The sequence below is a fragment of the Salmo salar genome, chromosome ssa13 (genome assembly GCF_905237065.1).
Source record: "Salmo salar chromosome ssa13, Ssal_v3.1, whole genome shotgun sequence".
Lineage (NCBI taxonomy): Eukaryota > Metazoa > Chordata > Actinopteri > Salmoniformes > Salmonidae > Salmo > Salmo salar.
This window is the reverse complement of record NC_059454.1, coordinates 37,097,435-37,114,764: the sequence shown is the minus strand read 5'-3', so window position 1 is coordinate 37,114,764 and position 17,330 is coordinate 37,097,435. Positions and strand designations below refer to the sequence as shown.

At 40.8% G+C, this 17,330-nt stretch overlaps 1 protein-coding gene across 4 annotated transcripts; it reads right to left on the bottom strand.

The window, feature by feature from the left end:
* Positions 1-143: 143 nt before the first annotated feature.
* LOC106567167 (transcription factor CP2) lies at positions 144-15,821 on the bottom strand. Of its 4 annotated transcripts, none has more exons than XM_014136158.1 (18): positions 15,514-15,821; positions 14,861-15,095; positions 12,899-13,050; positions 8,459-8,535; positions 8,234-8,339; positions 7,911-8,017; positions 7,532-7,684; positions 7,316-7,426; positions 6,959-7,047; positions 6,689-6,737; positions 5,711-5,737; positions 4,413-4,457; positions 3,601-3,694; positions 3,420-3,510; positions 3,191-3,303; positions 2,129-2,271; positions 1,863-1,914; positions 144-1,743 (listed from the first exon to the last, which is right to left on the bottom strand). In XM_014136158.1, the coding sequence occupies exons 2-18, from the start codon at positions 14,980-14,982 to the stop codon at positions 1,706-1,708; spliced, it is 1,569 nt and encodes a 522-aa protein (XP_013991633.1). In that variant the 5' UTR covers positions 14,983-15,095; positions 15,514-15,821; the 3' UTR covers positions 144-1,705. The 4 variants fall into 4 exon arrangements, with proteins under 4 accessions (XP_013991633.1, XP_013991634.1, XP_013991635.1 ...); XM_014136159.2 differs by having other exon boundaries at positions 3,197-3,303; XM_014136160.2 differs by lacking the exon at positions 5,711-5,737.
* Between the last annotated feature and the right edge of the window lie 1,509 nt (positions 15,822-17,330).

Here is a 17,330-nt window from a genome sequence, read left to right as displayed (position 1 = left end):
CGTAAATCAAGCATCTGACCAAATTATGCGAGATTTAAGTTCTGAGTTAACCAAGATGACCAAATCAGTGGCAGGGCGTCTAAAACATTTTCTCAATGGTGCCCATCCAAAACGAGGCAGAGAAAAATACAAAACAGGCAATGTATGGGTAAGGTAGTTTAATCGTTCTGATGACTTGGATGAGGGACAAAGATGGGCAACATCTAGCGTTCAGTAGAACCTTATTGAATGGGAACCAACTCTAGCTTTCCACATGCAGCTTTGGTATACCCTAAACAACCCACTATTATATATTAATACTTGATAGTGGTAATATCCCAAAACAATGCAGACTGCTTCTCTCTAAACAAGGTAGAAACACGTCCGTTTACACGTTTATAAAAACAGTCAGAGAAAAACATTATTTAAAATTCACACTTTTAAACAACCATCTACTACAAAAAAAGTTAAATTGTCCAAAACCATCGTAATGACACTGTAAAGTGATAAATACAGTATAACGGTAAATAGGGTTGGCAGGCAAGACAGAGACTAGTAGGTTGCTGGTGTTGCCACGGTGTGTGGTCAATAAAGAAAGTGATGTCAATCAGTTTAATGAATAACGGGGAGGCATGAACAGAACAGTATACTGACACGGTCTCGACAGTGATTAAAGACCTAGAAAAGCTGCACAGATGGACAACACAAATACAACTTGACAGATGTGGGCTTTCACAGGAGCACAGCGCTCACTGGGAGGACAGAGGGGATCTCATATATGCTGCAAGTGTCCCTTTCATTTTCCATTATGACATCACTTCCTGTTCAGATTTAAGGTTGAAGATATTACATTGTCCTAACCTGGATAATTCCAAATAAACAAATTCATGGGACCAGCGCCGCTATTGGATTCCACAGGATTAGCATTGAAAACATGACCAGCGTTCAGGAAATCCAAGTAATAGTGGCTGTAGATCATTTGAAAAACCTATAAATGAATAAAACAGTTATGCTATGTGCTTGCTGAGTAAATTCTCTACAATTGTTTTTATTTTTACACTTTCTGTACTGCTTCCAGTCATTTTCGCTCACATTGCTGGTCCCGTGGTCTAGAATGCTTCCGCATTTATGCAAAGAATTATGGGATATTAGAACCCTTTTGTATCTTTAACCTAGTTAAGATTTTATATCCTGTGCAAGCTTTGTTGCCGTAGCTACTTAACCATGACCACGGTCCTCACAAAACGACTCCTTGATGTCCAGCAGCCGAGGAGGAGATGGAGACCGGAGACCATACGCACTCTGCATCTCTTGTTGTGGATCCCTTCCCATGCAAGACTGAATTCTAAAAACAAGACAGCAAAGTCGTTGATTCTGAAGCAGTGACAGGGTGTCTTCCATTCTCTTTTTCAAACATATGAGCGACAAAGCAGGAAAATGCAACCATTTAAAAAGGGTTTTTAGCATGGGAGGAGACTGGAGAGTTGCATCAATATGGCAGCTCAAATAGTGTCACTCCTTTAAAATAAGACAATAAGGTATCGAGGATGGCCAAGGTGCTTCAGCCAAAATGTTCCCCGTAGCGAGCAGCCTCTAGAGAATCGTTGAGCAAAACGATCGGGTTATCTTCAGCACGGTCCAGGTACATCAGGGGCTAAGGCTGTAGAGGGGCTGGCAGGGTTGGGCGTCAGGAGAGAGCGGGGGCTAGACAATCCCCCAGACAGTTTCATTTCAGGATGATGTGGTAGCCGTCGTTCGTCTCAGCTGAGGATTAAAAAAACAGCGCCTATATCATGAAGGGTGATTTTACAAGCGTAGCTACCACAGACACTTCTCCACCCTCCAATATTTGTGGTAAAAGAAAACAACTGAATGGCACTCACCTTTCATTGTATCCAAAACAAAACATACTTCATCCTGGAAGTTTTGAATCATCTGTGAGAAACGAGAGACACCGTCTTAGAGGCCAATAACGTTGTATACATTAGGACAGTCTTAAGGCAGACTGAGCCAGAGACAAAGGCTGCGTCTAAAATCAGACCCTATTGTGTAGCGCACCCCTTTTGGGACTCTGAGCAAAACTAGGGCACAACATGGGAATAGGGTGCCTGTTCGGACAACACAAAAGGTAGACTAAAGACAGCCTTACCTCGTCACTGACCAGGACATGTATACCAGTGGGTCCCTGTTTAAAGATCTGACTGATCTGTCTGGGTGAGATGTTGAAGAGCTGAGCGATCTTCTCTGTCAGCTCAACTGCTGTCAAGTCCTCCAGGTAGATGGCATGGTACACTGCAGAAGACAACAGACGTGTACAGGAATACATTATCAATAATTGTTGTAGCACCTTGCCCCCCAATCCATGTGTAAATATTGGACTATAAATAGTGCCTTCCTGTATTAAAATGTTTATTCTATTCTACTGCCATTTACTTTATGTTCCTATTCTTATATTATTTCTTATTGTTGTTGCATTGTTGAGAAGGAACCTGCAAGTAAACATTTCGTTGGACGGTGTATACCATGTGTATCCTGTACATACCACTAATAAAACATGAAACAGTGTGGTATGCCATAACAAACAGAGAGCTATCATTATGCCATTTGATGCATTGCACCGCCATCAGCAAGTAGGTAAGCATGTGTCAGCTTTATACACTGAGTATACAAAACATTAAGAACACCTGCTCTTTCCATGACAGACTAACCAGGTGAATCCAGGCGAAAGCTATGATCCCTTATTGATGAACACTTCAAAAATCAGTGTAGAAGAAGGGGAGAAGACAGGTTAAAGAAGGATTTTTAAGCCTTGAGACATGGATGTTGTATGTGTACCATTCAGAGGGTGAATGGGCAAGACAAAAGATTTAAGTGCCTTTGAACGGGGTATGGTAGTAGGTGCCAGGCGCACCAGTTTGTGTCAAGAACTGCAACACTGCTGGGTTTTTCACGCTCAGTTTCCCATGTGTGTATAAAGTAAGGTCTACCCCCACCCCCCAAAGGACATCCAGCCAACTTGACAACTGTGGGAAGAATTGGAGTCAACATAGGCCAGCATCCCTGTGGAACGCTTTCGATACCTTGCAGAGTCTATGCCCCGACGAATCAAGGCTGTTCTAAACGCAAGGGGGGGGGTGCAACTCAATATTAAGAAGGTGTTCTTAATATTTGGTATACTCAGAGTAGAACACACACACACACACAGACACACCCATACCGAAAAAAGTGCTGCTAGCTGCGTCTCCGTTCTCGTGTTTCTGCTGCTGTTCCCGAGCCTGCTGGGATTCCTGGCACACATACACCGTCAGCCTGGGACGTACCACCCTGCACACACACAGCGAAATAAGCTGACAAACTTCACTTTAAAAAAAAATGGTGATAAAATTCGATAGGCATTTGAATGCTGCAATATGGAAGTAGTGATAAGAAAGAAGACTAACCGTCCTTTCAACGCGTTGAAGAGCCTAATACCATCTGCTGGCCCACATATCTGAATGACATCTTCCCTGGTCAGCTTCAACAGATCAGCTCCTGGAACAAATCAGCCTACTTTTAGACCGACTTCCACAACATGACAATGTTGACAATATATATATATATATCTATACATGACCTTCTTACCTGAGAAATTAGTGAAGAGCCGACAGAACGGTGAAAAGCGGTTTCTATGGAGCCACTGCTGTGCATCCTGTGGTGTTGCCGCGGGTAACAGGTTCTGTTTGTCCCAAAAGAGACAGTACACACAAAAATTACAGTAGACCACGGTAGCAGTCATCCACATCTGCACACAGAAATAAATTGTTTTGGTCTTGGTTGTTCTACACACACGCAAACATGTATGCTGGGAGCCTGGTCAGAGAAGACATGCAATGTACAAGTAACTGCCAAAATACAGGAAACGTGAGTAAATGAGGGATAGAAAGTATATTGAAAGCAGATGCTTCCACACAGGTGTGGTTCCTGAGTTAATTATGAAATTAACATCCCATCGTGCTTAGGGTAAAGTATAAAAATGCCCAGATGTCCATTATTTTGGCTACCATGTCTAGAAGAGATCACACTTTGAAAGAGGGGTCTCAAAGGAACATAAGGGGTTTAAAGGGAGTGTGTGTGTGTTTGTGTGTGTCTCAGGTCACCAGATCTCAACCCAATTGAACACTTATGAGAGATTCAGGAGCAGCGCCCGAGACAGCGTTTTCCACCACCATCAACGAAACGCCACATGATGAAATTTCCCTCCAATAGAGTTCCAGACACTTGTAGAAACTATGCCAAGCTGCATTGAAGCTGTTCTGGCTTGTGGTGGCCTAACGGCCTATTCAGACACTATGTTCGCGTTTTCTTCATTTTGACAGTTAACTGTATCTCACTTTTGCTTTGAAAGCCAAAAAACGACATTCAAACTAGAAACCATCAAATAAATTCATATATACCTGATGGAGACTTTCACTGTCTCTTGTAAGTAGATGGGATGGCAACTGTAAAGCAGAATGTCTCAATTTTAAAATTGTATCGTCATATTTCAAAACCTTCCCAATCCCCCAAAAACTTTGCTCATGTATTTCTATCTATAATGGGGGTAAAACACAAGGAGTGATATTTTGACAGTGCAAACAGTGACGTTGTCAAAATACAGTGCATTCAGAAAGTATTCAGACCCCTTAACTTTTATGTTACAGCTTTACTCTAAAAAACAATTCACACACACACACACACAATACCACATAATGACAAAGCGGAAAAACTGGTTTTTAGAAATGTTTGCAAATTTAAAAGCAAAACTGAAATACCTTATTTACATAGAGTACCAGGCAAAATTTGACACACCTCATTCCAGGGTTTCTTTATTTGTACTGTTGTCTATATTATAGAATAGCGAATACATCAAAACTATGAAATAACATATGGAATCATGTAGTAACCAAAAACAAAGTGTTAAACAAATCAAAATATATTTTATATTTGAGATTCTTCAAAGTAGCCACCCTTTGCCTTGACAGCTTTGCACACTCTTGGCATTCTTTCAACCAGCTTCACCTGGAATGCTTTTCCAACAGTCTTGAAGGAGTTCCCACATAGTGTGTGTAGATTGTTGAGGGATTATTATTATTTTTTTTTAAATAAGGCTGTAACATAACAAAACGTGGAAAAAGTGAAGGGGTCTGAATACTTTCCAAATGCACTTTACATCCTATTGCTATATACACACACTCGGCACAGCATTTATGTCAAAACTAGTTTGAAATGCAATGGTTACATGACTATTACGTACATCATGTAGAAGCGTTATAATAAATGCTGGTACAAGTATTGGGAGTATTACAGCAGGCTGGTTCCAGATCTGTTTGTGCTCTGGTCAACTCTATTGCCAATGATTGTCATGCCAATGCGTGACAAGGAGTTTGCATGATGGCACAAACAGACCGGCACTCAGGCAAATATTAGTGTCGTTCGACAAACTGCACCTTTTTTTTTTTTCATGTAAAAAATTCAAGCAGGCCTTAGGGAGAGTTAAGGCAGATGTTGCTGCCTACAAATGATTACAAACTACCCAAAACAACTGGATACATATTTATCATTATCAGACGGCAAGTAATAGGGTTAATAAGTGCAATCAATCGTTTAAAGATATATTATCCGTGAATATTTCACATTCTGTTTGAGTTGGTCTAAACCGTGAAGTCTGCATCTTAAATCAGAGTCAGACGTTTAGAAAATGTTGGAAACTTACAATTGTATCAGTCAGACAGCTTTCAATCTATATTGGATAATAATGCAGGGGAAAGAAGGGAGAAAAGGTGTACACACCCTTTATAAAACTCAACTGACAGGTGCACGGACATGGCTATCTAGGCTCATTTCAAGGTCTTTCATCCATCAACCATATTAAATCATTGGGGATGCACGTGATACAGATTCCTAATGGAGGACAGTCTACTACAGTAGTTAAATGGTTGCTTTGATGGACCTAAAAACAAAGGGCATGTTTTACCCATGTATACATAACTGGTGTTCTATGTATCCATAAATGGGAAAACAGAGGGAGTCACAAGAGAAAAACAATTCAATATGAGCACTGCACTAATTCAATGTTCGCACAAATTAATAAAACTGTTGAAAGCAAAGGGACCTATTCACATTTTTTTTTCATTACATTTCTCATTCTGCAGGTTCTTATAAATTAGTCAGGTATTCTAAACCAAATCAATGCATAGCCTTTGCTTTTCCCAACTGTTGCCAATCATTTCCAGACAGAAAACCATTTAAGCAAAGTACAAAACAGTTTTGTCGTATTCATTATTTTGGTAAATATGTTCGACTACATGCAAATGTGATCAATGGAGAACAGGTAACAGAAACTGACATCTATCATGTGAAAACAAGATGTAAAGTCGTGCTGCTTTAAAAATAAAATAACGTACTGATTGCAAAGTTACATAGCCAGTCTCCTAGCCTCAGCCCTCATTCTTACACTTCAGTTTAAATAGCCCACTACCGACAATTTCCTACAGTATTTCACTAGTGCTGCTGCCAAAAGCAAAAGGCAAACTTGAAGCATGACCACAATGTGCCAACATCAGTTATGTGAAAAAAGCTGGACTTTAAACATGTAGATGTGGGGGTTGGTGACATGGGAAGGGATGGTGCAGGAAACTGTGACCCATAGGTGGGTTTTGGACACACAAAGGGAAGGGACACAGGTACTTACATCTGCTACCTGAACAACTAGCTCTGGCTGGTGACTGGGGGATCCATTGCTGGGAGGGACAGAGAAAAAGAACATGAAAAGGTTGAGATGGACATTCTGGTAATAGAAGGAAAACAGACAGACATTCACAAAGAACAGAAGTATTAGACATTGCATCCCCCCATAATCTTTTATAAATGTACATATAAAACAAAATATAAAACAAAATAAGCAATTTGTAACAAGCAGTGTGGTTCAGTGCTGGCTGCATGTTTATGTCCTGATCCCTACCCCTCTGCCACTGGAAAACTGTTGTGTGAGCTGTTGAAGCCAGGTGATGGAGAGTTATTTACATAGGTGACCTCTGGCCAGGGAGAGCACTGCAAGAGAACATTTCTGTTATTCTAGTAGGGAGGGACCTAGGCTCTTTACATAATCCAGCATTCCAGATGTAAGTTATTACTTCATGAAGAAATCCTGTGTACAGAATTTCTATGCATTATGATATTACTGACACAAATAATTAAAGGATGCATAATTTTGCTCATGTTCCTTCATTCCTTAGACTTCATACTGACTGCTACCACATCTTCCTCTCCATATCCAACATTTTCCTCCATCCCATTCACTCAACACACTGACTCTAACCTCTGTTAGGATGGTGGTTTCATACGAGGGCTGGTATTTCTCCTTCTCCTGAGGCGCCCTCTTTTCCATCTTCTCTCGGTCTGTCTTCTGCTTCCTGTCTGCACCTTTAGGCTGCCACAGGTGAGGTAAAGTTGTTTATAATGGACAGTACCGTGATCAGGATCAAATGACGCTTTATGGCAACAGTAAATGTCTTTGGTCAGACTTTCTTCTCACCTTGAAGACTTTGACCTGACAGCTGGCAGAATGCAGGTGCTCTGTATACTCTTCGCCATCATTCTCTTTGAAAGTGTCGATCTGGATGCGGAAAGGCACGCCTTTCTCTCCCCCGTGCTTCCGCATAGTGAACTCTGTGCTGATGCAGTGAACCTAAAACAAGGAATCGGCACGCCTATTTGAAAACTGAAGGATTTTGCTAAAGTTGTCATATTAGGACAAAACTATTAGTTTTATTCAGTACAAACATGGTGAGAGCTCTATTTGGCTTGAAAACCCATTTGTTTCCACTCCATTCAGATAGCCTCGGACTGACGTTAGAAGATAAGCTACGACCAGCATTATGAAAACAACCATGTGGGTGTGTTTATCATGCTACCTGGATAAAAACAGAGGTTCTTTTTGAAGGGTCCCACAGGAACTCCACAGTGTTAAGCTGAGTAGGGTTAGCCCTGGGGTCGACCATGCCAACTGACATTGGGATATCTACAATGGAGCAACACGAGACAAGTTATCAGAAGGATTGTGTGAGCACTCAGTCTATGTTATGCAGCCTGTTGTCAACTATAATTTATTTCACTGAAGAAACAACTCAGTGTTATTTGAAACCATGTCAGTGCCACAGCAGCTAAAGTCTTAAAAGCAGCACCCTCCTATCCTTCTTCACCCAGAGTAGGCCACCACCCATGACAGACAGCTTACCCAGGTCGAGGATGCGGTCTCCAGGCCTGTTCCAGCGCCAGCCCTCCAGCTGCTGGTGCTCTGTGTACTGAAGACGACGGTCATGGAAGACCACGCGGATGATGCTCTGGGGGCACACAGAAAACGTCACTGAGGAACTATGACTGATTGTCCCATGTGGTCTTTCTCATTGGAACAGACCCATGCAATCACTCACTCACGACTCACCATTCTTGTTCATCTTACCTTCACCATTTTGCCAGTGATTTCTGGGAGTTCACCCAACTTCCGATTGTCAAGCATTCGAATTTCATAAGACTGTCCTGAAATCGAAACAGAATCTTTTGATAGATGGAACACACACAGTGCCTTCAGAAAGTATTCAAACCCCTTGACTTCCCACATTTTGTTGAGTTACAGCTTAAAATGTATTCAATTGAGATTTGTCACTGGCCTACACACAATAGCACATAAATATCAAAGTGGAATTATGTTTAGACATTTTTACAAATGAATTAAAAGTGAAAAGCTGAAATGTCTTGAGTAAATAAGTATTCAGCCCCTTTGTTATGGCAAGCCTAAATAAGTTCCAGAGTAAAAATGTGCCTAACAAGACACATAAGTTGCATTGACTCACTGTGTGCAATAAGTGTTTAACAGGATTTGTTTCATGACTACCTCATCTCTGTACCCCATACATACATACAGATAATTGTAAGGTCTCTCAGTCGAGCAGTGAATTTCAAACACAGATTCAACCACAAAGACTAGGGAGATTTTCCAATGCCTCGCAAAGGGCACCTATTGGTAAAACATAAAAATGCAGACAATGAATATCCCTGTGAGCATGGTGAAGTTACACCATCCAAAGTGTATCAATATACCCAGTAACTACAAGGATACAGGCGTCCTTCCTAACTCCATTCCCAAAGAAGAAGGAAACCGTGCAGGGATTTCACCATGAGACCAATGAGGCCTTTGAAACAGTTTCAGGGTTTCAATGGCTGTGATAGGAGAAACCAGAGGATGGATCAACATTGTAGTTACTCCACAATACTAACCTAAATGACAGAGTGAAAATTAGACTGTACAGAATAAAAAAAAATGTTGCTAAAAAAGGCACAAAAGTAAAACTGCAAACAATTTGTCAAAATGGACTTTATGTCCTGAGAATCCAACATATCACTGAGTACCACTCTTTATATTTTCAAGCATGTGGCTGCATCATGCTATGGGGATGCTTGTCAGCAAGGACTAGGGACTTTTTTTAGGATAAAAATAAACAAAATAGAGCTAAGCACAGGGAAAATCCTAAAGGAAAACCTGGTTGACTGCTTTCCAACACACTGGGAGACAAATTCACCTTTCAGCAGGACAATAACCTAAAACACATGGCTAAATATACACTGGAGTTTCTTACGAGACAAAATTAAATGTTCCTGAGTAGCCTAGTTACGGTTTTGACTTAAATTGGCTTGAAAATCTAAATGGCAAGACTTGAAAATGGCAGTCTAGCAATGATTAACAACCAACTTCACAGAGCTTAAAAAAAAATTAAAAGAACAATGTGCAAATATTGTACAATGCAGGTGTGCAAAGCTCTAAGCGACTTACCCACAAAGACTACCAGCTGTAATCGCCGCCATAGGTGATTATAACATGTATTGACTTAAGTGGTGTAAACACTTATGTAAATGTGATATTTCTGTATAAGTCTCAATAAATTTGCAAACATTTCTAAAAACATGTATTCACTTTGGCATTATGGGGTATTGTGTGTGTAGATGGGTTAGAAAAAAAATACATTTAATACATTTTTTATTCCGACTGTCAAAATGTTGAATAAGTCAAGGGGTATGAATACTTTGAGGGCACTGAGGGTGTGTGAGAGAAATATATATATATATATATATATATATATATATATATATATATATATATAAAAATAAATAACAAAGAGTCCATATAATTATTTATTTAGGCTGCAATTTCCGAGCCTGGTAACTCTAATGAACTTGTCCTAGTGGTAACTCTGGCAATTCCTTTCCTGTGGCGGTCCTCATGAGATCCAGTTTCAACATAGAGCTTGATGGTTTTTACAACTGCACTTGAAGACAATTTTTGACATTTTCCACATTGACTGACCATGTCTTAAAGTAATGATGGACTGTCATTTATCTTTGTTTCTTTGAGCTGTTCTTGCCATAATACAGACTTGGTCTCTTATCAAATAGAAGGCAATCTTCTGAATAACACCCCTACCTTGTCACAAGACAACTGATTAAGAAGGAAAGAAATACCACAAATTAACATTTAACAAGGCACACCTGTTAATTGAAATGCATTGCAGGTGACTACCACATGGAGCTAGTTGAGATAAGAGTGTGCAAAGCTGTCATCAAGGCAAAGGGTGGCTACTTTAAAGAATCTCAAATATATTTTGATTTGTTTAACCCTTTTTTGGTTACTACATGATTCCATGTGTCATTTCATAGTTTTGATGTCTTCACTATTATTCTACAATGTAGAAAATAGTAAAAATAAAGAAAAACCATTGAATGAATAGGTGTGTCCAAACTTGACTGGTACTGTATATATAGTGCATTCAGAAAGTATTCAGACCCCTTGACTTTTCCCACATTTTGTAAGGTTACAGCTATATCCTAAAATGGATTACAAAAAAAATTATCATAATGACCAAGTGAAAACAGGATTTTAGAAATGTTTGCAAATGTGTTAAATGTAAAACAGAAATACCTTATTTACATAAGCATTCAGGCCTTTTCCTATGAGACTCGAAATTGAGCTCAGGTACATCCCGTTTCAATTGATCGTCCTTGAGATGTTTCTACAACTTGGAGTCAACCTGTAGTAAATTAAACTGATTGGACATGATTTGGAAAGGCACACCTGTCAATATAAAGTTCCTCAGTTGACAATGCACGTCAGAGCAAAAACCAAGCCATGAGGTCAAAATAAATTATCCATGGAGCTCCGAGACAAGATTGTGTCGAGACACAGATTTGGGGAAGGGTACCAACAAATTCCTGCAGCATTGAAGGTCCTCAAGAAAGCAGTGGCCTCCATCATTCTTAAATGTAAGGGGTATGGGACCACCAAGACTCTTACTAGAGCTGGACGCCCGGCCAAACTGAGCAATCGGGGGAGAAGGGCCTTGGTCAGGGAGGTAACCAAGAACCCAATGGTCACTCTGACGGAGCTCTAGAGTTCATCTGTGGAGATGGGAGTACCTTCCTGAAGGACAACCATCTATGCAGCACTCCACCAATCAGGCTTTTATGGTAGAGTGGCCAGACAGAAGCCACTCCTCAGTAAAAGGCATATGACAGCCTTCTTGGAGTTTGCCAAAAGACATTTAAAGACTCTCAGACCATGAGATACAAGATTCTCTTGTCTGATGAAACCAAGATTTACCTCTTTGGCCTGAATGCCAAGCGTCACTTCCGGAAGAAACCTGGCACCATCCTTACAGTGAAGCATGGTGGTGGAAGCATCATGCTGTGGACTGAGAGACTAGTCAGGATCAAGGGAAAGATGAACAGAGCAAAGTACAGAGAGATCATTGATGAAAATCTGCTCTAGAACGCTCAGGACTTCAGACTGGGGCGAAGGTTCACCTCCAACAGGACAACAACCCTAAGTACACAGCCAAAACAATGCAGGAGTGGCTTCGGGACAAGTCTCTGAATGTCGGCCTCCCGAGTGCGCAGTGATCTAAGGCTGTGCCACTAGAGATCCTGGTTCGAGTCCAGGCTCTGTGGCAGCTGGGAGACCCATGGGGCGGCACACACTTGGCCCAGCTTCGTCCGGGTTAGGCCGGTATAGATGTCCTAATCCCATCGCACTTCAGCAACTCCTGGGGCGGGGCGGGCCGGGCGCAGTGCACGCTGACACAGTCGGCAGGTGTACAGTGTTTCCTCCGACACATTAGTGCGGCTGGCTTCCAGGTTAAGCGGGCATTGTGTCAAGAAGCAGCGCAGCTTGGCTGGCTTGTGTTTCGGAGGACGCACGGAACTCGACCTTCGCCTCTCCCGAGTCCGTACGGGAGTTGCGGCGAAGGGACAAGACTAACTACCAATTGGATACCATGAAATTGGGGAGAGAAAGTGGTAATAAATAAATAAAAGTCAATGTCCCAGCCAGAGACCGGACTTGAACCCGATCGGTCATCTCTGGTGAGACCTGAAAATAGCTGTGCAGCGACGCTCCGTATCCAACCTGACAGAACTTGAGAGGATCTGCAGAGAAGAATGGGAGAAACTCTCCAAATACAGGTGTGCCAAGCTTGTAGCGTCATACCCAAGAAGACTTGGGGCTGTAATCACTGCCAAAGGTGCTTCAACAAAGTACTGAGTAAAAGGTCTGAATACTTATGTAAATGTGATATTTCAGTAGTTTCTTTTTTATACATTTTCAAAAACGTATAAAAACCTGTTTTTGCTTTTTCCATTGTGGGGTATTGTGTGTAGATTGATGCGGAAAGAAAACAATTTAAATCAATTTTAGAATGAGGCTGTAAAGTAACAATTTGGAAAAAGTCAAGGGGTCTGAGTACTTTACAAATGCAATGTGTATGTATGTATGCACACACAATCTGGCTATTTCTTTTAAATTGGCATCAAATTCACAACAAAAGCATGTAATGTAAAACAGACAGATGCTAACCTTGGTTGAGGTAGGTAAGCGTTTCATCATGCAGTTTGATAGCAGGCGAGGTTGCTGCACACAGAACATACTGGAAAGGAAGAATCTTGTTCTCACTGTCAGAGGGCAGGTTAGACTCCTCCTGCTTAAAGATGGGGAGGGCCAGCACGTCGCTGGAGAAAGAACCGCATGACAACATGGTCAATGAAATGGCAAGCCAAGGTCTTTTACAAGTACATGAGATTGGCAAATTATCAAGAGCTGTCTGAAACAACTCAACAGAACTTGTACCTCCAGAATACGAGACAGATTGAAAAGGTAAATTCAACTCTTAAAAAATAAACGTGAGGAAATTCTGTTACCCACCCAATAAATGTAAATGAAATTAATATCACTAGAAGCCACTGGAAAATAACAAGTGATTTATAACACACTTTCTTCACAGTTCATTAGTTACGATAGTAAAAACTTGTGCAATCAACTACTTTGGTATGCAGCCTGGGTATCTCATCCTCCCTCTCAACATAAGAATTATACTGACAATTGAGGCACTTTAGTATCATGTAACAGAACACTTACAATACTGACAAAAGAGCAGTCTGAAAGAGAGGGATGTATCCCCTACACAAAAAGGTTAGACATGTGCTAGCCCAATAATGGACTAAAGGAGCCTAACATTACACTTTATAGTCCAAGGACCTTACATGTTCTGTTTAGAGGTGAATTGGCTCTGGCAGCCAAATGCTCCATCTAAACGTGAATCGAAGCTCAATTGCAGTACGGTTCTAGAAACATGTAAAAATATATATTTAACTAGGCAAGTCAGTTAAGAACAAATTCTTATTTACAATGACGACCTACCCCGGCCAAACCTGGACGACGCTTGGCCAATTGGGCGCCGCCCTTTGGGACTACCAATCACGACCAGATGTGATACAGCCTGGATTCGAACCAGGGACTGTAGTGACGCCTCTTGCACTGATATGCAGTGCCTTAGAGCGCTGTGCCACTCGGGAGTGCAACATAAAGCCCTTTACTTTCATATCACATCAAAATAATTGCCACTTACTGTACACTGTTTTAACCGGTTTAAACACGGTTACAGACAGTATGTTCCCGTGACAACACGTTTGTGGTGTCCAATCTTCTGTTTACACAAAAGATGTGTTGTAATTTTTTTAAACATTTTATTTATTATTATTTCACCCTGATATGAAAAACACATTTCTTATGTTTCCAAAACAGTCCCGCAAGCAATGCGTGTTAACGTTTAGAGCAAGCGTTGGGGGCTCTTAATAAAATTCCCCTGGCCAGAAGATACTATCGTCAATAGGTGGTAAATGTAGTTAGCGTCTATGAATGGGCTAACTCGTGAATTACTGGCAAAAAAAAGCTTTTTCTGTAAAACCACTATAAAATGGGTGTGATATGTTTAACAAAATACAAAAAAAAAAACATTTCACATACGTTTTTGGTGGTGTGTAAGTATTTTGAGAAGCTGTCCTATCCACCAACACAAATAGTAAGCAAATGGTAAACTATAGCTTGGGAGTGACAATTTAGCAACATTGAGAATAGGATACATTCTAAATGCATTCTATTCTAGTATGGAATATACTGAAAGTAAACAGTAGCCTAGATTTAGAAGGCCGTTTCCACTTGAGGTATGCGTTCCATAACAAACTACTTTACAGATTCACTATTCATAGGTTCTTTGGCCGACGCGCTCTCTGAACTGAAAACACACACTCCTAACATTTAAAGCAGCACCACCCGACACCATCCAAAAGGACAAATTACTAGAGAGCGACGGCCACCAACTCATTATAGGCTAACTGATAAATATGATAGGGCCTACTCTTGAATAGGTAAAACAGTATTATTATTTTTTTCACTGACATATACTGATTTTCTATGTAAAAGTACAAAGTACTATGTCTTGACATTTTAACATTTCAATAGACTTCCAATTATGATTCATACCTCATACTGTACGCCCCAGCTCCAAGCTCTTGTCCAATGCCAGAGAGACTGGCATCAAAGTCTTGGACCAGACCTGATTCAATCACCTCATCAGTGAGTGGCAACTTCAGAGCCCAAGCCATGACGACGCGTGGAAATTGATTGCAGTCGAACTTGTCTCAAATTCTCGATCCCTGGCCACAAAATTCCAAACTGCAAATTTCTTACAGCCTGGTAGATGTCTTTTGCTACCAAACTGGAAGAGAAATGCCATGAAACATACACAGTTCAGTACCAGTGTAAAGACTATTGGTTTAATATAGGCCTAGCAAACGAATTGACAATACATTCTAGATTGTATGGACCACAAAATGTCATCACAAAGCTGGCAGGTATTGCAGTATTCCACATTAAAGATATTTAAGCTAGAATGACTGGTAACTTAAATGCTGTGTGTAGTAACTAGCGAATGTACCAAATGAAAAGCTTTGCTATATGGCATAATGTTACTGTGCTAACTCAGTAACGTAACTAACGTTGCCTGGCGAACTTGAATGATTGTGGATGAATGTTTTACCTTGCTAACGTTACAACTCAACGTGGTTTGTCGTGTTAATATGAAGTTAAATTATGATAGCACTTCTAGCTAGTACGTAAATAGCTATCGAACTTACCTTTAAAACCAAGTAAGTTGACTAGCTAACCCTGCGACCATTGCATGCCATGTTGCTCCCTCGTTCTCTCCATATTGAGATAACCAACGTTAGCAAACTATCTCCAACATGAGCTACTTCTCTTCAGGGAAACAGCGATATGAACACTGATTATTCGAATATAACGAAACGAGAACTAATTGAGTTGTATATGGTAGTTAATTAAATCTGCATTAATCGCTATACAAACCTAATAATAAGTGTGTTTATCTACTCGGCTAGAAAAGCTTCTTCTTCTTCTCTGATATCATGGCGGTTCGCAAATAAACGTAAAGGTGCATGCCGCCACCTACTGTGCTGGTCTGCCTAATTCTATACTACTAAGATTTTTTTTTAAATAATTAATAAAATAATACAAAATATTATAATAATAATGAATCCCGACTAACTTCTACCACCCCCCCATTTTTAAAATAATAAATAAAACCCCTTCCAATCCCCCCAACCCATTCAACTTTATCTATACTGAACAAAATGATAAACGCAACATGCAACAATTTCAATGATTTAACTGAGTTACAGTTCTTATAAGGAAATCAGTCAATTTAAATAAATTCATTAGGCCCTGGATGGGCCTGGGAGGGCATAGGCTCACATTTACATTTTACATTTATTGGCCCACTAACTGGGGAGCCAGGCCCAGCCAGGCCCAGCCAGTCAGAGTGAGTTTTTCCCCTGAAAGGGGCTTTATTACAGACAGAAATACTCTTCAGTTTTATCAGCTGTCGGGTTTGCTGGTCTGAGACCATCCCGCAGGTGAAGACGCCGGATATGGAGGTCCTGGGCTGGCGTGGTTACTCGTGGTCTGCGGTTGTGAGGCCGGTTGGACGTACAGCCAAATTCTCTAAAACGACGTTGGTGGCAGCTTATGGTAGAGAAATTAACGTTAAATTCTCTGCCAACTGCTCTGCATGCTATTTGCACACTCTCTCAACATGAGACATCTGTGGCAGTGTTGTGTGACAAAACTGCACATTTTAGTGGCCTTTTATTGTCCCCAGCACAAGGTGCACCTGTGTAATTATCATGCTTTGTAATCAACTTCTGGATATGCCACACCTGTCAGGTGGATGGATTACCTTGGCAAAGGAGAAACGCTCACTCACAGGGATGTAAACAAATTTGTGCAAAAATTTGAGAGAAATAAGCTTTTTGTGCATATGGAACATTTCTGGGATCTTTTATTTCAGCTCATGAAACACAGGACCAACACTTTACATGTTGCGTTTATATTTTTGTTGAGTGGAACATTGGTTTATATACACATCATTGGCGCTCACAGACGCCATAATTGGACAGATACAAAGAGTCCTCTATCAAATAATAATAATACTCAATGAACTGCTTCTGTTTTTTTAATTGCATTAAAAAATGTACTAATAAAACCACAAGATGAAAAATAAAAACATTGAATCAAATCCATCCATTATGTCTAATGTGTTGAGAGTAGTAGAGCAACATGGTATGCTCTCTCTAATTCTCTCTTTCTCCCTTTCTGTCTTTCTCTCGGAGGACCTGAGCCCTAGGACCATGCCTCAGGACTACTTGGTATGATGACTCCTTGCTGTCCCCAGTCCACCTGGCCGTGCTGCTGCTCCAGTTTCAACTGTTCTGCCTGCGGCTATGGAACCCTGACCTGTTCACCAGACGTGCTTGTTGCACCCTCGACAACTACTATGATTATTATTATTTGACCATGCGGGTCATTTATGAACATTTTAACATCTTGACCATGTTCTGTTATAATATCCACCCTGCACAGCCAGAAGAGGACTGGC

Excerpts from the sequence above, each read along its gene's own strand:
- LOC106567167 (XM_014136158.1), bottom strand. The coding sequence starts at position 14,982 with ATGGCTTGGGCTCTGAAGTTGCCACTCACTGATGAGGTGATTGAATCA. Across the intron at positions 7,685-7,910 it reads GAACCTCTGTTTTTATCCAG|GTTCACTGCATCAGCACAGA; the intron begins GTAGCATGATAA and ends TCCTTGTTTTAG. Across the intron at positions 7,427-7,531 it reads GTCAGGTCAAAGTCTTCAAG|CCTAAAGGTGCAGACAGGAA; the intron begins GTGAGAAGAAAG and ends CACCTGTGGCAG.